Source organism: Equus przewalskii, chromosome 17 (assembly GCF_037783145.1).
Source record: "Equus przewalskii isolate Varuska chromosome 17, EquPr2, whole genome shotgun sequence".
NCBI classification, from domain to species: Eukaryota; Metazoa; Chordata; class Mammalia; order Perissodactyla; family Equidae; genus Equus; species Equus przewalskii.
The window spans coordinates 30,515,212-30,539,537 of NC_091847.1; the positions used below are offsets into that span (position 1 = coordinate 30,515,212).

A 24,326-nucleotide genomic window follows, 5' to 3' on the forward strand; every position below is an offset into this window, starting at 1 on the left:
AATAAATATCTGGTAATGATATGGATGTGACCAATGATGTGTAAGCTAACAGAAAGCGTATGCTTGATAAATACCTAGGTCAGTAAGAATTTTTTAAATATTAAACCTAATAAAATTAAATACTAATTAATGTACATAGATATGATGTGCAGCTGGTTTTGAAAATGGGTGGATTTACTAATTAATGTAACTTTTGATGAGCTAAATATTGACAAGGTCTCTAATGCCATGTTTCTTTTTGATACGTAGTGAACTGTGTCAACTAAGTATACTGTCACTGTAATTGCTTAGCCCAGATATTTATTTACACTGACATTTATTCATCCATCAAATAAATGCCAAAGCTGAGCATTCAGAGTTAGACAGCAGATATCAGTCACAGCTATCCCTGTAGGTTTTGCTGGGTATTCCTAGCATACCAGTAAGAAATGAGAAGAAAAACACATTTTATTCTTAACACATTGCTTATAGCTATCATTGAGTACCTATTATGTGCCAGGTGACTTACCTATAGGATTTCTAATTTGTGCAGTTTTCCAAAGTATAAGGGATTATTGTCCCCATTTTACAGATAACTGTCCAAGATCACACATAACTGAATTAAGGTTCAAACTCAGGTTCCTCAGATTCTAAAATCCATTTTCTTCCCAGCTGTTCTTCTTCTAAGTTCTTTATCTGAAACATTCAGTGGTCCAAAATACTGTTTTCACTTTCAAAATCTTTAAAAATGTCCAACACATAATGAATTAAAGCACAATGGTGATGTTAGAAGCCACATTTGTAAATTTTTGATGCACTTTTAGACAAAAGTCAAGTTATTGTTGCCTTCTCTCTTTGGACTCCGATATCATAGTTTACAATGATTAGAATGTTTGTGTCAATACAGATGAAATGCCAAAAATATCAAGAGAACTGCTCCCCACTTTGTGAATCACATTTGGTGACCTTTATTTTAATGAATTGGTATCACCTCACTTACTCAGATAGGAATGAGTTTCCTAGTGGGTGATGTGTCAGTAAACCTTTGAAGGAGACGACTATGCAGATGCGGGTCTTGCCATTCCAAGCATGATAGCACAGTGAGGGTGAAAGAGACCCACAGGTAATGTGGTCCAACTCTACTCTGTGGTCACAGAGCCTGGACGGAACGCAATCCAGTGCCTTTTTTCCACTCTCCTAAGCAGTAGCTCAAAAATGTTACATTAAGACATCAATTAAGACAAGAAATCACTTGCTCTGAAAATGCTTAATTTTTTTGGTAATTATTTTCAAAAACTTCTTTTAAAGAGAATTTTCCTATCATAAATAACCCCAATAGTGATTTTTTAGGCCTATATGTGAGTTCTATGGGACACATTTACAAAATGTATTGCAACTCAGGTATGGGAATTGGAGGCAAAGACAGTAAAAGATAAAAGATATGATATATGGATAAAAGATCTGAAATGCTTAGAAAACATTTCTAAAACTCACCATACAAGGCTTTATTAATTCTAGTTGATGTTCTGAAATTGCCTTTCCACTAAGGCTGTCTAAACACTTTGCATTGTAAAGTTTACAATTCTGTTAGCCTTTTGGACATCAAATAACAAGTAAAGTTGAATATTTCCATGTAACAGATTTAGAAACTGACCAGTAAGATACTTGGTGACATTCTTCAAGTTATAAAGCAAAGCTCTGATGGATCTGGCAGCCAAACCCCAAAGTTCCTGATTCTTAGTCCAAACATTCACACTGCTAAATGCAGGTATGTTCTGAAATCCATTAGTAGTAGACATTTAAAGCAACTTTTCCGGTTATGAAGAGAGACAAGTTTCAGCATTTAAGTGGTTTCCAGCATATGTCCTGTGGTGTTTTGGTTTAGGGAGGAATCAAAAATCAAGTGCCCTTGACTGGCAAATTTCATCAGGCTCATGCCTCCTTCGGGCGTCTCACTGCTGCCAGCCCGCTGACTATAGAAAAAAGACACACCTGCCAATAATCCAGGCCTCTGCAGAGGACCTAGCCCTCTCAGTGGCCACATGACAATCCATCCCTTCCATGGCCCTCTGGCTTTTCACAATTTTCAGAAAGACAAAAAGATTTAAACTACTCTGCTAACCATCTTAATAACTGAACCTGTTCTTCCTCCAATGTGATAAAATCATTAAATACAACTTTTCACTTTAAAATACTTTTTATATTCTATTTTTTTTCTGATAAAACACATTTAATCACCTCTTCTAAACACATGAAAATATAATCCTCTGATGGGGCAGAGTATGAGTTTGTACCAGAAGAGAAAATAATTCAAACATTTATTTGCCTTAACTCTTAAAGATATACAATGACTAACAAGAATATAAATAAACCTATGAATAGATACATGTTCATGGATATTTCTATATATTTTTTAAAGCTCTGGGAAAGAAGGTGTTTTTCTTTCAGCACAAAATACATTTGATTGAAACTCAGTACAGCCATTGATATGGTAGGTATAAGGAAATGAAGTAGAGACCACAAAAGAACACTTTGGGTAAAAGACTGTAAAGTAATGAGCTTGGTTTTTTGTTCTGTGTATTAATTTATTCTCAGAACATGCCAGTAAAGAAAATAAAGGGAAATTTTCATTCCCTACATTTGAGGTTATAGGTGCAAAAAGGTTATGAGATAAAAATGCTCGAGCGTGGATTGTGCTATATAGGTTAGCCCTCTCAGGATATGGGAAGTTTGTGTAGAAATAATATTCTAGTCTTATATAGACTAACATAGAGTGAAGAAAGGCAGAAGCTCCTTTAAGGTTGTGACAGAATTAATAATAGTTGCTATTGAAAGTATTTCCACCCAAAAATTTGAATGCCTAGATTTTATCCCTCATCTGATGCACAAGGCTTCTAGGTTAAAAGTTGCCTTCTGCTCTTGTTTTTTAACCAAATACCAAAACTACATTAAATTCTTGGTTGTATGATAAAAATCTATGTCTATTCTTTTGGGTTAAATTTTTGCAAAATGAGCCATATCTTCTTTGCTGTAAGATATTTTTACAATAGACAATGTCTTGCTGTTTAAGAAGGTTTCCTAATATCAGGGTTACACCACTTGTTTTGTTTACATATTCCAGGTTTAATATTTCCTTGTGTACAAAAGAAGGAGTTAAAATATGTTTGACTTTAGACATCGAGTCTATGTAATCAAAGGTGATAACTCAGAGTGGTGTGATATGTTTGCTGATTCAATGATTTATTTTGTACCTTTCAAGAAATAAATTGCCCCAGTGTGCAAATTGGGAAAATTTTATTCCACTGCAATACACTAAGCTCACTTATAAAGCCACTAAAAATCTTTCAGTTCTCTAGTGGATGCATAAGCTGTTACTTACTAAAATCAAGTGGTCTGAAAACCCTGAAGCGAAGTAGCTTCTGAAAGTATCCAAATTCTAGGCAGTAATGTTAATCTAAAAAAATTTGACTCATTAAAAATAATGCTTAAAAATATTCCTATAGTGTCATCAGAACGGATTTCATTTCCACATGCATGTAGTACTAAATAAATCAAATCATAATGTTCTTACTTTCTAGGAACTTATATCAAACAACATTAATGCCAACCAAGCAAACAGTAGAGTAAAAATTATTTTCTAAGAATTATACTTCCTGCAAATTTAAAGTAACAACTCACCTTTTTACAGATTAAAAATGGAACTAGACAACAGAAGCCTGAAGTAGTTACTGAGATACTCCTAGGATAGGAGCTAGTCCAGGGAAGTTTGGAATATCTATCCAAGACTCATGGGAGAGAGTATTTATCACAAACACTGTGGAGCAGGGCTCCTGGGCTGCACAAGTGCACAGGGACGCCTTTCACCCTATAGTCTGATAAATATGCTTCCTGGAGCACAACTCCATAGACCATCCCCCACAGAGCTGAGCAGCTCTGAGGCCTGATCCTAAAGTAAACTTTTTTTACTTCTTCCCACAGTAAGAAATTAACTTGCATTACAATCCACTAGAGATATGTTTTTAATGTATAACAAATAAAAGTTTTCTGGAAAAAACACATTACATGTGATGTACTCTGATATTTTTGACCCATTCTGTCTTATCCTATCTTGTTCTATTTCTTTTTTTTATGACAGTCATGATCCACTGAAAAGATTTTATCACCCATTAACAGGACATGACCCAGCACTCTTATATATAAGTTAACAGAAACAGTTTCCACAAAATAATACCCAGCTACCCAATGGACTCTTTTTTTCTTTTCTATTTCATTTATCAAAATGTACTGGTTAGGGCATACTAAAGTGATTTTGCAGCCTCAGATAGGTTTAAACGCTGTCTTAGAATATTCATGAGGCAATTAACTCAGCAAATATTTATTGAGCACCTAGTATGGGCTAAGCACTGTTTCAGCTGCAGATAAAATAACATACAATGGAAAGATACAAAGTTAACTGTATTAATAATCTAAAAACTCTTGCTCTGCTCATTAAGCAAAATGAGATAAAAGTTACAATTGGGATATTGATGAAGCATTTTAACTTTAGCATATTCCAAGAACAGAAATCCTACCAAGCAAGAGACTTAACCTCTTTTCTCAACATTTGTTTCTTTACAATAAATATTAACAAAAATGCGATAAAAAACATTTGTTTAAAAAAGCCTTTTGTTACTTGAGTAAACAAGGGAAAAATCTCAAGCATTTTTCATTTATTCCAAGTTTTCAGAGTAATTCTATGTGTCAAGAGAGGAAACAAATGATGAGTAGCCAAAAAAAAAATCACATTTCTTTTTCTTGTCTGACTCCATTACCACCACAAGTCTGACCTTGATATAGTCATTAACTACTGAGACATCACATTCCAAGATTCAAGCTGCATCCGTGTTCTTTCCTCCTCCCCAGCAGGTTGGCCCTGATGAGGGTCTCAGACAATGCAGTTGATCCCTTCCCTCTCAGCTCCTAAGTGCTTTGGTTTGGGGTCCCTGCCTCCCTTCCTTGTAGAGAACAGATAGCCACTAGTCCCTAGGGCTTCCTGCCTATTTCTGGTAAAGGAATGCCAGGAATTTACATCAGGATCCAAAGCACAAAGATAGAGATTGATATGTATAATCAATATATAAATACATATTACCATGCCATTACTAAGGCTTGGGAGGAAAAAAGTTATTGAACGATCTAGACTTCCTCTAAAAGTTATCTTTCAATTTATTTTTTTAAAATCAATCCTGTAAATATAGAGAAAATTCTATGGGATTGAAAAGTGAATCAATTTATTAGACACATTAAGGCGTGATATTTTCTCTTGTCTCTAGGAGCGTTCATTTTAAGGATTACCATTGACCCCGTTTGCAGTTAAAGTACACTTGCCAGAGCAAATGATAAAGGTCAACTGGTGAAGGAGTACCTTCTATATGACTCATTTCTTAGGCTCTTGAATTTTATGGTTAAAAATCAGTATTTTGGCATATCAATTTAGAAAAAGTTTTCTAGCATAAAGTAGTATTTATTCAAAATTGGAGCTATAGATCAAAGTGTGGTATAACGTTTTTAAACACCTCATTGGTCCACTTGATATGAGCTTTATGCCCTCTTTTGTACATGTACAAAGACACGTACAACAATATTGTTAATACTTAGCCAGCCTTAGATGAGTGTAGCATGATATTAGCAACCACTTTTCTCAAAGAATATTGGTGGTGAAGAAGAGAACTCTTAAAGAGGTAGACATCACTTTTGTTTTGAAAAGCAGTTTTAAATAATAAGGCAGATAAAACATGTCAAGAATGAAATTAGTAGGAAAATATCCTTTAAAAAATTTTCTGATGCTATTTCCGTATACATACATATATAACTCACACATCGTAAATTATATGTGTGTGCAAAGAACACTGTTGATATCTGGAAATCTACCCCACCGAGCAAGTTCCCACCATTGTTTCCTCATTGTACTAGACTATCTCAATCCCTGATTGGGTGTCTAGGCACATGATATGGCAACAGGAAAGTTTATTTGGGTGTCTTTCCAATCTTCTCTCCTACTTCTTTAAAAACAACAGAGAGAATGAGAAAAAGAAATTATGCAAGTTCATGGTGCTGCTGGCTCATGTGAAATAATCATTTTTTCCAACTAAAGAACTTCTGCAACTTACTAACTTGTTCCAGGCTCCCACCTGCCTTTTGGTTATTTAACTGCTAAATGTTTAGTGAATAGTTTGCCTTTTAAAAAACTCTTAGCAACTTTCCCTTTCATTAGACTAAGGACAAAACATCTTGGCTGCAAAAAAAAAAAAAAAAAAAATGAACTTTAAGAGAACATTTTTCCCCACAACAGACCCTAAGTTTTTTGTGCAGAACTATGAAGTACATTCACCAAAGAGTGCCTATTCAAGGTTAAGTGGTTCAGAAATAAGCAATCCCCAATTTCCCTCCAGCTATAAAAATTCAAGTCCTCCTTGAATGACCCCAAGCATTAATGAGTGACTTTAGCAGCTCAGAGTTCTTTGAGATGGACCTGTTCCTCTGTAATGTGATTTTGACTCCCTGGAGCACCTGGGAGTCTTCTGAAATAACTCATCATCTTCCGGCCATCTCCTTTCTAGCATCTCTTATTTCCTGGCATTGGACCAATACACTGGAGAGTCGGTTTTCACTTTCTGCACAAATGGGTGGTGTTCTCTCCCTTTCTCCACATACATATGTGCCACACACACACTATCAAATGACCTGATTTCTAGAAGTTGAGCGCAAGTTTTGTGATCTTAATAGACTCATTCAACCAACCAGCATTTCTTTAATGCCAAGCATATGCAGATATGGAGGGAATAAGTGATCCTTGCCTTTAATAGTTTAGAAAGATAATTTCAAATTTCATCACTGCTTGTCTAAGGTAGCAGGTTTAACCATGGGTAGGAGGGCTGGGTGTGTGGGAAAGCAGCATGCAATATTTTCAGTCCTATTTCTTTGTTCTGAGTATGCATAGGACTCTATTACCCTCCATGCACTTTATTATCTCCTTGTCTTTCTTTTTAAAATTATTTTGCTTCTACTTAGAAGTCCTTTCTGTCTCTTTTCCCACTCTTAAATCCCAGATGAAATGTTACCACTTGCTTAGTTTTCCCTGACACCTTCACTTTTACAATTGTTACATACCTGTTATAGCTGTTAGTATATTGCACTATAGTTACACTAGCTATATGAAAAAAGCTTTAAAATTTCCTTGTTCATAATAAGCTCTCAATAAATGTATATTTGAGGGAGCAAAAAGAGAGACAGGGAAATTTGTGTGTTTATCACTTTGCCTAAACTCAGAGTTCCTGCAGGAAAGGGCAGGGTGTTGTGGTTTTGTTTTGTTTTGTATCACCATTTCTATCCTTTTGTTCAGCAGAGTATACCTGTTTGTTGAATTGATCTATTGAACATTAGAGAAAATAAAAAATAGGCCTTGATCCATGTATTACCCTTAAAAAGCTTGTGGTATTCATCACTTTCTTGTTTGTAACACAAAAATAAACCCAGAGTAACTATATTTTCTTTATTGTCATTCCTCAAGAATATTTAAATAGAGAACTTTTAGAATAATATCCCCAAATGGCTACTTTCTTGAATCTTAAGTATGAGTGCTTCTCTCTTACAAAACAAAGATAAAAAAATAATAACCTCAAAGGAAATCCTTCATCTACAAAGCCTTGCCATATATACACTAGAGTATTTTGAAAATGTGCTCTGACTGTGGTTAGAGGAATGGTGATCTGTATATTTAAATATGTCGTCATTATTTAGCAGACAGGAATAAAGACAGAGATAGTGATTACTAGTAAGTAAGAGTTTTTATTAGCTTGTTTAAAAAGATGATCTTCAAGTGCAAATAAAGCACAGTACCTATTTATGGAAATAGCAGCAAGATTTAAGAAGCAATGAAATGTTTAAGGTGTTGAGTATTTTATTACAAATCTGAATTAATATTTAAAAAATTGTATATCATATGCCTACTTCAGCATTCAATATGTTCTTACCCTACTCTGTGAACATAGTCATTATTTCATGATAATAGTTCATAAATATTTATATATTTTCAAACAGGGTTTTTTTAAATCTCATTCTTGAAATGAAACAGAGAGCTTTTAAAAAAAAGCAAGACATGACAGCTGGGATAAATTGCAAAGTCATGCTATAGGAATATTCTATAAGGTGTGTTGGATATGCTGATTTATACTTACTACTATCACCACATCACCACTACTAACTACAACTACTTATGTCAATAATAATGATGACAATGATTACTCCTTTTATTTGTATAGACTTTTGCACATTACAAGCCTTTCACTTACCTTTTTTGATTCTCATAACAATCATACCAATGATGTCATGAGATCCTAAGGATTTTTCCTTAGGAAAAATTCAAAGGTAGGAAAGTATCATATGCAGAAAGATGTTCATCCCTGTGTTAGAGAAAATGATGAAAAAATCAAAATATAAATGCCAACTTTATCAGAATGGTTCAATAAGTATGGTCGATCTGTATGCTATGTGGTTAAAAATATTAATACAAAGTATATATCAAAAAGGAAAAATTCATGTGTTACTACATCAGGAGAAAACAATATAAAATTACATTTGTACTACTATCACAACTATGGAAACATTTCATTGTGTTTGGACAAGATCTCAAAGGTAACATAGTCAAATATAAAGTTTCTTGTTATGGCATAGCACAGCAGTAAAGTGTTTGAATTATTTTAGATTGTCAGTAACACTGGTATTGTTCATTATACCATATACATGTTTAATATAAAATTAAATGCATATGCTTGTAATAATAAATATTTGCCAAATACATGTATTACATAAAACAATGCACCCCTTTAGAAGACCTTTTTATGAAAAGATGATTGTAGGTTCCTTTTTAACAGAATGTGATTCTCACCCTCCCACCTCACCCCAGTGCATCTGGATCACCAGGGGTGATTTCAATGAATACTACTGCCCAGGCTGTACCCCAGGAGATGAGTTTTCTGCTGGTCTGGGATAGGGCCCAGGCGTTGTTTTGTTTTTGTGTATGTGTGTGTATGTAAGTACTCCAGGTAATTCTATTGTGCAGCTTGGATTGAGAACAACTAAAACAATTATAATAAGCAACTGAAATTTTGTATTTTTAAATATTAAATTCCCTGAATTTTCATCTCTAGCATAAGACTTTCAGGATTAAGAATGCTGTCTGGCTGAAGACTGGTCTGATTTAAGAAATCATGAGTACAAAGTATCTTTATGCTATCATAGTGGCAAACATTTTAAAATGATAAGATAATGTTGGTGAGAAATGAGCACTGCCATACACTGTTTATGGAAATGTAAATTGAATGTGTATTGATCAACTTTGCTGGAGGGCAGTTTGATAATATGTATCCAAAGCCTTAAAGATATATAACCCTTTTGTCCCTGGAATTCCACTTGTAAGAATTTATCCTTAGAAAATAATTGGGCATATTGGCAAAAATGAGTTAATAAAAATGTTTATCATAGTGTTGCTTACAATAATAAAAGACTGTAAACAATCAAAATATCAGTGACTGTAGGTTGATTAAATTATGGTATATCCACACATGATGTTAGTAAAATGTTTGTGTAGTTAACGTGAGTTAACATGGAAAGATATTCACAATGTATTGATAAATGAAGAAAAGTTACAAAACAGCATGAATCCATTTTTGTTTAAAATATGTAATATGTATATATACATCTGCGTATGTATATATGTACAGGTGGGGAAAGCCCAGAAAACTATACACTAAAATAGTAATCGTTATTTTCAAGATACTTTTTACTTTCTGTTTTATACTCTCGTGCATATTCTAGTTGGTTTTTTCTTTTCACCAAAAGCAAGTACTATAATTATAAATAAAGACCAAAAGCTTTTTTAAAAATGAAAAAAATGTATTTTGAAAAATGAAGCCTTGTTACATTTATCTACCAAATTGAATGAACTACCACACAGATTCCCCCATCTTCACCTTATCCAGCTATGAAAAACAAGCTATGTGGTAGTTAGAAACAGCTTTTTCTTAATATGCTAAGTTTCTTCAATATATTTATTTTCCAAGTAGATTAGGAAGTGTGAAGTTAAACTTAAGTTTCATTAACAGGTGTCAAATTATCTCTGATTACAATTAATCTGATTAAAATCAGCAAAGATGACTTGTAATGAATTAACTGAAATGTATCTCAATGTATTTTAATGGGGTTGTCTTCCTTAACATCTGTAATTAATAAATGGCTTGTGTTTTTTTCATTTTAGGCATTTCAGGACCATCATCCTCCATAGCCATAGCTGGCACCAACCACCCCGCCATCACAAAGACAACATCTGTTCTTCAAGATGGCGTTATAGTCACCACCGCAGCTGGAAACCCACTGCAGAGTCAGCTGCCCATTGGGAGTGATTTTCCCTTTGTTGGCCAGGAGCACGCACTTCATTTTCCATCCAACAGCACTTCAAACAACCATCTTCCACACCCCTTGAACCCCAGCCTCCTCAGTTCTCTACCTATCTCTTTGCCAGTGAATCAACAGCATCTCCTAAACCAGAATCTATTAAATATCCTCCAGCCTTCAGCAGGAGAAGGCAAGTCTGAGATCAACCTCCACCCTTTAGGTTTTCTCAACCCGAATGTAAACGCTGCTTTAGCTTTTCTCTCCGGTGACATGGATGGGCAGGTATTGCAACCTGTTCACTTTCAGCTCTTAGCAGCCCTGCTTCAGAACCAAGCCCAAGCAGCTGCCATGCTTCCCCTGCCATCTTTCAATCTGACCATCTCAGATCTTTTGCAACAGCAAAATACCCCTTTACCCTCATTAACACAGATGACAGCCCCACCAGACCATTTGCCAAGCAATCAGTCAGAGAACAGCCGAGCTGAGACCCTTTTAACCAGCCCCCTGGGGAACCCTTTACCAAGCTTTGCAGGCAGTGACACTACTTTTAACCCCCTGTTCCTCCCAGCTGTCACTGGGGCCTCAGGATTAATGGCCTTGAATCCCCAGCTGTTGGGAGGTGTCCTGAACTCGGCATCGGCCAACACCGCTAATCATCCAGAGGTTTCCATAGCAACTTCCTCCCAGGCAACCACTACCACAACCACTACATCATCAGCAGTGGCAGCACTGACTGTCTCAACACTTGGTGGGACAGCAGTGGTGTCAATGGCAGAAACATTGCTGAATATATCTAATAATGCTGGGAATACACCTGGTCCAGCTAAACTCAACAGTAACTCTGTGGTGCCACAGCTACTTAACCCTCTACTGGGGACAGGTCTGCTTGGTAAGTTAAATTTTTTCACAAATTTTTACAAAAGAAACGTTTTTCTAATTCTATTTTCTCCTTTTTAAAAACTCCATTTTGTCACACTATTTTTAAAAATGTTTTTGTTATGTCACAGCTTGCTTAAGGAACTAAATATAATAACACCCACCCACAACCATAGTTATACGAACATGAAAATGACTTTTTCCTTTTCCCCTACTCTAGCAATACTAAATACCATTTTAATCTGCTTTCTCTTCTAATTCTGATGCCACCTAAACCTAACCTACCCATCATTCTCTTAAGCCAAGTAGAGTCTTATTTTTCAAATAATAAAGCACAGGTACATCTTAAAAATAACTTTTATTTGAATTTTAGTTGGTGTGGCATCACAGGGTTAGTATGAGCAGCTGCACTGTGGATGAAAACAGTTTGAGGAAGTGTTTTTCCAGGTGATCCCTAAATAAACAAATCTAAATGTTTATCCAGCAAAATAAGAAACAAGGCATAAAAACATTCAAAGTTAAAATTTGCCCAAGTTCAAAGAAACAGACAACCCCAATAGCTGCTGCTAGATTTCCTCAGACAGTATTATTCTTTAGAACTTTGAGGCTTAAAAACAAAAATCCTTCATGTAGATTACCCTATCACAAAAAGTTAGAAAATGTCAAGTGTATTCAACTGATTGGTGAAGGTAACTATAATATAAAGTACAGAGATAGTGTCCACAAAGTCTGGAAACATGGGCAAATATACATGATATTATCAAAGACATCTTCAGTACATAAAAAAATATGTTTCCAGATTTTATGGACCTCTTTATAATACAGTTTAATTAGTTCTATTTAGTGTTGAAATCAAATAATCTAAAAAGCATTACAGATTTACATATTTCAAGTTACAAGACAATTTCTATGACATTATCCTCAAGATAATTTCAAAATAAGTTAATTTGAATATAAATTTAGTTTAATCCTATCTAATTATATAATATTTATATTTAATGATTATGGCAGTGAATTCTTTTGCATTGTTAGCTTTCTTTACAATTTTAATTTCAGGTGACCCACCTTTTACTTAAAAACAAAATACATATTTCTAAACCAAATCCAATTTTATTTGCTGGTATTTATTGATGATTGTGGCTTGAGAAAAAAATTTTGTTAAAAAAAAGCCTGATCAAACTAACTTGTTTTAATCATCTGGTCCAATACTTATGATTACTAAAACATTTTAGGACTAATTTCAACCTTTAATTGTTGATGCTCCAATAAAAATAATTTCAAGGAATTGTATAACACTGAAGCTCAATATATAAAGATTGCCTAATCGATAGAGCAAAGACTAAGTAGTCTCTCCATGATATAAAATTTAAAAACTAACTACTGAAGATAAAATTAAATAATAAAACTATTCTTTCCTTACCACTTAGTAAGACTTTGAGGAGAAAAAGAGAAAAGAATTACCATGTAAGTCTAGTTTTTAGATTTTGTTTCAGAAATCCTCAGGTACAAAGATAGGCATAGGATCTCCAAAGAATCACATTGACTTACATTTTATGTTTTTCAAACTATAGGTGACATGTCCTCAATAAACAATACTTTGAATAACCATCAACTGACTCATCTACAGTCGCTGTTAAACAACAATCAGATGTTTCCTCCAAATCAGCAACAGCAGCAACTTCTTCAGGGGTACCAGAACCTCCAGGCATTTCAAGGACAGTCCGCAATTCCTTGCCCAGCTAACAATAACCCCATGGCTTGTCTGTTTCAGAACTTTCAGGTACTCTCCTTCCCTGGGTTGCTTAAGCAGAAAACAATGTCTAGGTTTGTTTAAACACTTAATTTGGGGGAAGAGAGGAAAGAAGGAAGTTATGTGCCCTTTCACCTCTACATACTGTTATTTCTCAATAATGAATATTGTTAAACATTCCAGTCTTTTGTGTAAAGGTTATTTTATTTTGCCTGAAGCATCTCAGTGACTTTGGAGCTGAGAGTAAAAGCTGATCATGTTACCCTCTTAAACTCTTCTGTAATTTCCCATTACTCTCAAGATTAAAATCCTCATCCTTAACATGCCCCAGCTCTCTCCTCTCTCTCCCTGGTCTTCCCTTAGTTATACAAGCTGAATATATTCATGAAAGATTAAGGAGTTATATAGAAAGAGTAACACTCAATAAATATAAGAAGAAAATATAGGGAGCCAGCCCTGTGGCCAAGTGGTTAAGTTTGCATGCTCCACTTCGGCGGCCCAGGGTTTCGCCGGTTCGGATCATGGGTGCGGACATGGCACTGCTCATCAGGCCATGTTGAGGCAGCGACCCATATAGCACAACCAGGAGGACCACAACTAGAATACACAGCTATGTACTGGAGGGGCTTTGGGGAGAAGAGGAAGCAAAAAAAAAAAATGAAGATTGGCAACAGATGTTAGCTCAGGTGCCAATCTTTAAAAAAAAAAACAAAAAAAGAAAATATGGAAGTTTTTAAAAATAATCTTGGGTAGAGGAGGTTCTTGTGGTAAGACACAAAACCAAGAAGTCAAAAAGGAAAGAAATAACAGAGTTGAATACATAAAACCTTAAAATTTCTATATGATCAAGGGTATTCTAAACAAAGTTAAAGACAAGTGGCAACCCGGCAAAAAACACTTGTATAATAATAGCAAATAATTGACATCTGTAATATAAAAAGAGTTCTTACAAATCAGGAATAAAAAAGATAATTGATTAGAGCAATAGATATGAACAGACAATTCATAGAATAAGAAAGATAAGTTAATAAACATATGCAAAGAATAATCAGAGTTATACAAATTACAACTTTAATATGTCCATCAAATTGATGATTCCCTTGCTGACTGCGGTGTGGGGAAATGGATTCTTTTAGATGTATTGTTGGTCTGATTGTATGCTGATACATTCCTTTTGGAAGGTAATTTGATAGGTTATGAGGTTTTAAATAGACATGTCCTTTGACTCAGAAGTTCAACTTCCATGTATCTATTTTAGAGAAATCTTCAAATGTGAACCAAGGGACACATACCAGACTGTTCATTACAACATGGTATGTGGTGGAAAAAATTAGAAACCAGTTAAGCGTCCATCAGTAGGGGAATAGTTAAATAAGTTATGCTATGTCCGTCTATCTGGTAGGTTAAAAGATCAGGTAGACTTGTATAATCTAATATGGAAAGATCCGCAAGATTGCAAGACTTCAATACTGTGGTATTGCAGAAAAATATTAAAATACTCACCATTTATGTGAAGGAAAGAAGGAAGGAATGAAGGAAAGAAGGGAAACTAGATATACACCAACATACTTTAATGTATTAAAAGTAAGTATCTGCAAGGATGCACTCCAGCAGTGATTAATTCTGAGAAGGGAAATGGGATTGGAGTGGGATGGGAAAGTACAGATTTGGAGGGGGTAGTAATGAGGAAAATTTTTATCTTTTTTGGCAATAAGAAAATATTCGTATACATCTTATATAATAAAATAATTTAGAAGGGAAGAGGAAGTGTTCAACCATATCACTGAAGAAAACAAGTAGATAAAGCCTGAAGAGAATCTATTAGATGTAGCAATTAGGACATCACCAGTGACTTGGTAGAATGCAGTTTTGGTGGAGAGGTGGGAGCACAAGCCAGATTGCAATAATAGAAGGATGAAAAAGCTTAGGAATTAAAGAGTGTGGATTACTCCTTCAAAAACTAACTATGCACATAGTTATATACTAAAGGAAAGAGCCCAAAAAAGTGGAAGAGATTGAACTTAAGAGAAGGGATAACAGATCAGGCAAGATCCTTGAGGAGTACCTTGGGATCCAGACGTAAATAGAGAACTTGCCCTCAGAGAGCAGAAGGGGCCCCTCATACACTGGGAAGCAGGACAGGATTTGGGACACATATAGTTGCAGGGAACTGTGTGCTGCTGGGGCCAGGAAATAGCAGAGTATAAGAATTACAAGAATTCTTGACCCATGAACTCCATTTTCTCTGTTAAGTAAGGTTATCTACTAAGAATAGTGCCGAGATGGTATAGCATCCAGCTCAAAGATGTGGATGAAGATCTGAATAGTTATGGAGGAGAGTGATAGCTAACTAGAGGATCATAGGATTGATGGAAACAATAAGCCCCAGTTGGAAGCCATAAGTTCCTATAGACAGATACTCAGCATCCTCACAGTAGATACAGATAAGGCAGGCAGTTAAACTTATCCAAGATTTTATCTGGTAGGTGTAGACGAGGGGAGGATGGCAAGAGAGTGGTTGATGTGCTGATGGATCCCAGGCTCTGGTATAGAAGGGAAGGATGTGAAGACAGTAAGGGAGTGATCACTGTGGGGAAAATCTGAAGTATCAAGGATCTGGAGCAGCAATTCTTAGACAGGTTTGGTGAAATTAGAATAACCTCAGGACAGTTGCAAACTGCACTCATCCTTCCTGTCCTGACCATTGATATTCTTCCCTGGTGGGTATTCCCTCCCTTCACCTCTGCCCAATTGGGAACCACTTCTATAGAGAGCCACTGTCACTGTTGATAGCATGGGAATGTCCCTCAGCTGGTAGCCTGGTAAGGTTGAAGAGTAGGTGTTACTACCCTATCTGAAAACTTCAAAAATATAGTGTCATATCAGAAATATTTTATTGTTAAGAAAGGAGTGTATGTATTTTGTTTTGTTTTATCTTGTATTGTATGTCACTTAGTTCAGTAGAAATATCAGTGAGTTAGAAATCATTTTCAAAATCTGGTTGCCTCTGTGATTTGAGCTGTGCTGGTGACTGACTTGTTTCTCTCTTTGAATCCCAAGTTGCAAAAGGTATAATGACACTAAATACATGGAGTCATCACCTGAAAACATTTTGTGCCCAACCATCTCAACTTCACTTTTTCTAGAGAATGTAAAGTAGGGATGATTAAAAAAAAGTCTGTTGAATGATTTCAACCAAAGAAATGGTACCCAAGTATAATCAAGACACAAGTTTTTCTACACAGGGTGACTTTTTATTTCATTTTTGAGCTTTGTTCTTTCTTTATATTTCCTTCCTTGTTATATGTGTTTGTCTTTTGGTAAATCTTAAAATTACGGTCTTTCTCTTCGAAATCTTTAAATTTTTTTTCTCCCTTTCACTGCTTCCTCTCTATTTCTTTAAGGTGAGGATGCAGGAAGATGCAACTCTCCTAAACAAAAGAATAAGCACTCAGCCGGGGCTCACAGCACTTCCTGAGAATCCGAACACTACACTTCCGCCTTTCCAAGATACATCTTGTGAGTTGCAACCGAGGATTGACCCATCTCTTGGTCAGCAGGTGAAGGATGGCCTTGTTATGGGTGGCCAAGGTGATGCTTCTGTAGATGCCATTTACAAGGCAGTTGTTGATGCAGCCAGCAAAGGAATGCAGGTTGTCATCACCACTGCAGTCAACAGTACAACTCAGATCAGCCCCATTCCAGCTCTGAGTGCCATGAGTGCCTTCACTGCTTCGATTGGTGACCCGTTAAGTCTCCCCAGTGCTGTCAGTGCGGTCATTCATGGACGAAACATGGGCAGTGTCGATCATGATGGTAGGCTGAGGAATGCAAGAGGGGCCCGGCTGCCCAGGAATCTGGACCATGGGAAAAACTCAAATGAAGGAGATGGGTTTGAATATTTCAAGGCAGCAAGTTGCCACACATCCAAAAAACAGTGGGATGGGGAGCAAAGCCCTGGAGGGGAACGAAACAGGTGGAAATGCGAGGAATTTTTAGATCATCCAGGCCATATCCACAGTAGTCCTTGTCATGAAAGGTCCAATAATGTCTCTACACTGCCATTTCTGCCTGGGGAACAGCACCCAATACTGTTACCACCAAGAAACTGTCAAGGGGATAAAATTCTGGAGGAAAATTTCAGGTATAATAACTACAAAAGAACTATGATGACTTTTAAGGAGAGACTAGAGAACACTGTGGAAAGATGTGCACACATTAATGGGAACAGACCTCGACAGAGTCGGGGCTTTGGAGAGCTGCTGAGTACCACAAGGCAAGACCTCGTCCTAGAGGAGCAGTCTCCAAGCTCCTCAAATAGTTTGGAAAGTTCTCTGGTCAAAGACTACATCCATTATAATGGAGACTTTAATGCCAAAAGCATTAATGGGTGTGTGCCTAGCCCTTCAGACGCTAAAAGCATTAGTAGTGAAGATGACCTAAGGAATCCAGACTCCCCCTCTTCAAATGAGTTGATACATTATAGGCCAAGGACGTTCAACGTTGGCGACTTGGTCTGGGGCCAAATCAAAGGACTTACTTCCTGGCCTGGAAAATTAGTAAGAGAAGACGACGTTCACAATTCATGTCAACAAAGCCCCGAGGAAGGGAAGGTATACCAATCTTTATCCATTGTCAAATAACTAACCTTTGTTCAGATATCAATTACTATTTTTTGTTATCATCACTTTGGATTCTTTGGATTTGAAATTAGGATTCTTCATGACTCATTGAGGTCTCACAAGCTTCTGGAGCGTATAATGAAGAGGGGATGGTTATAGTCACCAAAATGTCGTATCAACAAGGGGTGAGTTGTGAAGCATTTGTAGATCCCACTAGGGCTCAGGGTGGCTCTAACCCAGGAACCAGATTTCCAGATTCTTGTTAACTCTGCCTTCCTTCCCTGCATTTACCTAATTCTTCATTCCGCACACAGAGGATGAAGGCAAGTGGCAATGACTGGGAAAAAATCTGGTGGCTTTTGGAGTCCAGGAATGCAGCAGAGGAAGGGGCCCTCCCAGGCAACAGAAAGTGCCAGGGGAGAGCCTCTCCTCCATGTGCTTACGTGTGACATTTAGAGCTGGGGAGAGGGTAAAAGCGGCGTGGAGTTGCAGCCATTTCTGGAAGCAGCAGGTCATGTCTGAGTTCAGAATGCTGTCTCCTTTCAGGAAAAGTTCTAGGCCTTTATAACATATGGAAATGTTTAACCCCAAAGTCTGGTTCTACTTAACACAATCTGATCATATAAATTAAATGAAAACTTCTCCATGAAACTACCATTCAATTTAGAAGAAATTAGTAGGGGTCTTCTGGGCTTTATTCCCCCTCACAATTGGTAGAATTGGCTCACTAGGCAAGAAATATGCAGAATGTTTAAAGTAGACAGAAAAGTTTATATTTGACTGGGAAGAAATAATTATGCACATTCCCCACATATGATGAAGAAACATATAATTTTTCACCTCCTTAGGAAATAAAAATTACTCTTACAGGTACATATTATTCTCTTAAAGAGCATATTGTATAAAACTATTTCAACTCTGCTCAAACCTCCACTGGCACTTAGGTTTAATGGCAGGAAACCAATAGCATTTTTGTCAGCACAATAAAAAGATTGTCTTTCTCCAAATGACCGGGAGGTCCTTAAAACTCGTTGCTTATGATGCCTAATATATACTTGTCAGGTACACTCTGGGCATTATGTTTCTACGTTTGATAAGAAAATGAATTCCATACTCCCTAGTCAGAAAACTTTTTATTGTCTAATCTCTCTGAGACCAGACAAAACATTCTTTATGTTGACAAACCTAAATATTTTCGACATTTTATTCAAAAAATAATTAGAAACAGCAAAATTGGGCTTTTATGATATAAAGGGAACGGCTGCAACTACAAGATGTAGGCACTGAACTGTCTTACAATCTGTGTGCAGATGAAACTGTCTTTTTTATGTGGCATTTTACAAAAAACTTAACTAAAGAAAAGATTATGACCTTCCTTTCCTGGAAACATTCTTCCTGTCCTAAATGCCTTGTCTAAATATCTTTTTATGTCCTCAGGAGAATAAAGGCATGTACTTTTAACACATTTCACGTTAAACTATGGTCCTAATCTTCTGATTAGTCTGTGTTCACAAACTACTGAGATTGAATTACTCACTAATGTTCGGGCAGATACCCTTAAAAAAAAGTTGTTATCTAGAAGTCCAAGAATCATGAAACATTTATGTTGCTTCATTTAAGTAAACAAATAGTATTCATTCACTATAAAATAATAATACACGTTTCAAAACTCTGGATTCTTCTTTGTTATTGTAGGCAAGAGATGAATTCCTAATAGGAAGCATGAAATTGTTTCTCTAAATTCAGATACTCCCCCTACCATTGGCTAACATTGTAATTTGGCATTCTCAAAGCCTTGATATCAAAATCTTGATATCAAGATAGACTAAAAATATTTTTAGTAATTCAGAAAAAATCATTTAAAGCACACATTCAGAGGTGCAAAATTGAAAACATGTAATAGTAACAACACATGAAATATTTATCTATCATTAAAAAGCAAGGTATAACAGCCTTAAAAGCTGCAGGGCACTTAATATTTTTAGAAACCTCTGGTCTTTTTAGGACCTACCTCACTTTTGCACATAAAAAAATCAAAGTACTACTTCACAAGCACTGTTTTTTCTCCTATAGCTCACACAACAAAGGAAGGGCTTCCTCATATCTTATTTAATGATACCCAGCGAGCCAAACAGTGTTCTCAGTTTGTAACACCAGAAAAGGTGAAATTTCAGACACAAGTCTGTCTGACTTCTAGCCAAATGGCTTTTGCCTGATATCTTGGTAATAATCCTGTTTCATCACGAAAAAAATTAAACTATGTTCAATATCTGTGTAAGACAAAGCATGATCTATTTGAAAAGATTTCCAGTAAAACTTTTTAAAAATTTGTACTCTTAGTCAAGTGAGCCAATTATGATGTAATTTTTATTTACATAGAACCCCTTAGTCCTCAGCAGTGTTTGAGAAATAAAATCCTGTGCATTAATAATCAGACTTCAGCTTTTAAAAAGGTAGACAGTGTATTAGGTTCCCCTCTATACACTGTGGTAATAATGCCTGACGTTTTAATAAAGTCGAGAGAGAAAGACAGAGACCTACTCCATAAAGAATTTGTTTATTATAGTAAAATCTTATTAATTCTGTCTTACTAATGTGGAATGTGGGACCATTTCCCCTAGTGTTTATCTTTGTAGTATCTCAGAAGAAAAGGTTTGCTAAACAATTTTCTTACACATTATCATGTTAAACTTTCTTAGCCTTTCAGTTTTTTATACTATTTGTATATCCACCAATTTTAAATCAATCCAAGATCCTGTCAGATCTCTCCAGATAAAATCTACGTTAACTCAAGTGTTAGAATAGATTTCTTATACACCCTCCACATCCCATAAACCTGTCATTTATTTTCTGTTACAGTCTTTGTTCTCAACAAGCCACCTCAAATTTTTTTCAGAAGCAGGCAAAGTAGAAAAATAAGTAAGTAACAGTATTGCAGATTACTAATTCAAAGCAAGCCAGGCACCTCTGTGTTTTCAGGTTGCATGAGTGGTCTTTGACGTGAGGGGTCCATGCTGTGATTGGAGCACTGATACCTGCCCGAGGCTGAGGTCTCCATGTGTCCATAAGTTGCTACTTTAGCAGACTGTTTGTCGTTATAGTGTAAATGACTTGGTCAGTTTATGATCTTAGAAAGGCATTTTTAATCTTTGGCGGGGTGTTAAATGGAACAGAATTACTAATAATGCATTAGGAATGTTCTGCAGTTTCTGATATTACTTAAGAGGTTTGATTTCTAAACGTCAAATACACAGTCTACAGAGAACTAGAGAGAAAGCAGGATGTGGCAGAAAGAGACATGGGCTTTGGGCTTTCTGACATGAGCTTGATCTCAGTTCTGTCAGTCACCTACGTGGTCCTGGGTAGGAATTTAATCTCCCAGAGCTATATTTTCCTCATCTCTTAAGTGGGAATATTAATTCCTACTCAGAGTGAGGTTTTAGGAATTAAATAAGATACCATAAATAGGTTACCCAGCACATGAAAGAGGCTCAGTAAAAATTAGCATCCTCATCCCTGTTCTCTGTTTGGATTCCACCATTATGAAATTGTGGTAATTTGACCTTAGTTATTGTTCACCTGTGCACTATCCTTGAATAAAGGATTTACTAACCAGGTTGAGAATGAAAGGATTATAAAGAATCTATTTAATGAATGAAATAGTTTGTAACTATTTTTTATGAAGTTCAGCACATCGCATACAAATTGGCGTATCTGATTATAAGTTAATATTAGCTGTTCATGTCAAGAAGGAGTTTTACTTGGAAGCATTTTAAAGCACTTTGTTGAGAGGACTTGAAAGTCCCCCTTCTCACAAAGCTTCTAAAAGAGTTAAAGTCAGACTTTCTTCCTCTGCCTTCCTACCCTACCCGCTACATGCAACAATATTAATTAGTGGAGATTTTTAACAGTCTAAAAAGTTGTCTTGAATCACAGCTATATAATACTGTCCCAATGTTGAGGCCATGTGACAGCACTGAAGAATATTATGTACTTTGTATTATACCATTCAGAAAGTGGCATCTCCTCACTAATACATTTTTCATTAGTCATCAGTTTGTAGTGAAGTATATTTTGAAGATATTTATACTTTTTCTAAATAAATGGTGCTAGTTTCTCTCTGAACCATGAACCCTTTGTAGTTGGAGGTTCAGTGGCCAGGAATAAGATCAGTGCTGTGCTCCAGTGCATCGTTATGGTCGGAGAAATGCACTCCCTGATCTTGGCCTAGTATTAAGGAATTCTTGGGAAGGAAAATGGCTTCTGTTGGCATTACACCTATACCCTATAATATGCAAATATTTAAAGCCTATGCAATTGTGGGGGAAAATGGTTATCTTTATGTACTATGTTTCAATAATTATTTAAAAATAGGAAAAATACTCATTTTCTAAAATACATTTTGTAATTATCATTTGCCATCTTTGATCTTACGTTAACCAACCTGAAAGGGTTGAGTCTCAAGTAATAATCAAGAAATAAAGTTCTTATTTTTTTCTGAGTAGATCATTTTCACTCTTTTTGAGCATTGTCCTGTTAGTCTTCATATTTCGTTTCTCTTACATTCGATGTGTATTCTGACTCAAGCCAAATTTAGGAAAGAATTTATTGCTAGATTGGCACCAAAATGTTTCTTTGCAATGAAACGTTTGTTGTTGTTGGATAGGTAGAGACATCTCCTGATGACACAGAAAAGTTCTCCATTTCAGTATAACGGCACCTGATTAAATGAGGATGTGTTTAAAAGGAGGGTGTAGAGACTCTTCTCTAGATCCACACTTTGGCTTTTTTCCATACGGTTATATTTGTCAGGTGGAGATAAAATAGATCTCTGAATAGTTGTTCAAAACAGACAAAACTCATCAACCAAGTTTATTTGGGGACAATACACTTTCTGTATGTCAGTTCAGCATCACACGCACACATATTTTCAGTGTGGAGCAAAACCAGAGAGAGCTTACCGTTGCATTCTGGGGATGTGTAACTTAAGAAATTGAGCCTGGAGACTAAATTTGAGAGGTGTGTCTTCCTGTGATGTTTAAACATTTTACTTTGAAGAACATTCTTTTTGTGCTTGATTTTCAGTGTTAGCTGTTTATACTCTTTGGTATTATAATTCTCTGCTGAAGGTGTTCTTTGTATATTCGCTTTGCTTAATATATTTTCTTAACCTCTACTGGAAATGAATCCTTTTCTCTGTACCCAATCAATATCCACAGTATTTGGGCTGCATTTTGGCTGCTAGGGCAGCGAGGGCAATCAATGCTCTATAGCAACAGGATCCTCTTGAAAAGGAAGCAAAATAGTTTTTGAAAAGAAATAAGCTAGATAAAATCCAGGCAAACAAAGTCGGTGCCTGATCAAAATTTGAAAGATAATAAAAAAAAAATGAAAAGCTAGATAAGACCAAAAATGTGAATGTTAGGAAAAAGACTAAACTGAGTACAAAGCTTAGGTAAGACTATAAACTTTAGTGACTTGTGGAATATTTGATTTTTTTTCTTGAGCAAGATTACAGAGGAAAAGGAAGACTATCTCCATTCGCAGTTAACTGAGACCCAGCACAGAGTTCTTGAGCTTGTCAATACAATTTTCATGTGAATAGTAGCAAATGGAATCTCAGGTCTGAGGTAAATACCTCCTTCTGTTATGTGAACTTTTAAACAGTGTTTCTTTAGAAATACGAGTTTATCCAAAACATTTAATTCTATTTATATGTTGTGAGTTGATATGAAATGTGTTATAGTATTTAGAATAGATTTGCTCTAGTCCTGTAGTATAGTTCTCTAGTACTTAAAAACACTGCTATCTAAAGTGAAGAAGAAAGAAAGCACACACACACACACACACACAAAAGGCCTCAGAAAGTGCCACTGACTAAAATTGTAATAATGTGGATTTGGTTAGTTCATTTGAAAAAATGAGATTATTTATCGATTTTTTCACAAATACTATTGTTGGAAAATTAGATTCATCTTTTTCTGTCATAGTGTCACAGGTGAGTCAACTTTTTACCCCGAGTTACTTATTTATCATTAGTTCCCATTCTTTAAAAAATATCGAAATATTGCACTTTAAGTTTGAAGGACTTTTTCAGCTTGAAGATTTTTTTTAAATATTTACTTTTTTTTTTTAAGATTTTATTTTTCCTTTTTCTCCCCAAAGCCCCCCGGTACATAGTTGTATATTCTTCGCTGTGGGTCCTTCTAGTTCTGGCATGTGGGATGCTGCCTCAGCGTGGTTTGATGAGCAGTGCCATGTCCGCGCCCAGGATTTGAACCAACGAAACACTGGGCCGCCTGCAGCGGAGCGCGCGAACTTAACCACTCGGCCACGGGGCCAGCCCCTAAAATATTTACTTTTTAATAAATATTTGATAATAATGAACCTAATAAATGCCTCATATTTGCTTATTGCTTCATAGCTGTGTTTCCCAGACTTCGGATGAAGTTGCATGTTACCTATACTATCAGTTAGTTAAAATTTTTCTTTATATTCATTTACTTGTTTATTTATTCATTCCACAAATATTTTTTGGACACTTGTTATGTACTAGGCACTCTTCAAGCCGCTTTTTAAATAACTTCTTCAGTCTTATTCTAAGGTGTAATACATGTGAAATCTAAGTATAGTGTTTTTTGTATTTTTCTAATACAAATTTACAGGAA

General features: G+C 35.9%; 1 protein-coding gene across 27 annotated transcripts in view; it reads left to right on the forward strand.

Moving 5' to 3' along the window:
* The window catches only part of MBD5 (methyl-CpG binding domain protein 5), a 423,339-nt gene that overhangs the window by 383,042 nt on the left and 15,971 nt on the right, over positions 1 to 24,326 (forward strand). For 17 of the 27 annotated variants that reach the window (XM_070579639.1, XM_070579638.1, XM_070579634.1 and 14 more), the window contains 3 exons: positions 10,274 to 11,299; positions 12,858 to 13,066; positions 16,441 to 17,649. In XM_070579639.1, the coding sequence (XP_070435740.1) occupies positions 10,274 to 11,299; positions 12,858 to 13,066; positions 16,441 to 17,649 (2,444 nt within the window). Of the gene's footprint in view, positions 1 to 10,273; positions 11,300 to 12,857; positions 13,067 to 16,440; positions 17,844 to 24,326 lie in introns of all 27 variants that reach the window. The other 10 variants (XM_070579654.1, XM_070579652.1, XM_070579649.1 and 7 more) reach the window with 3 other exon arrangements.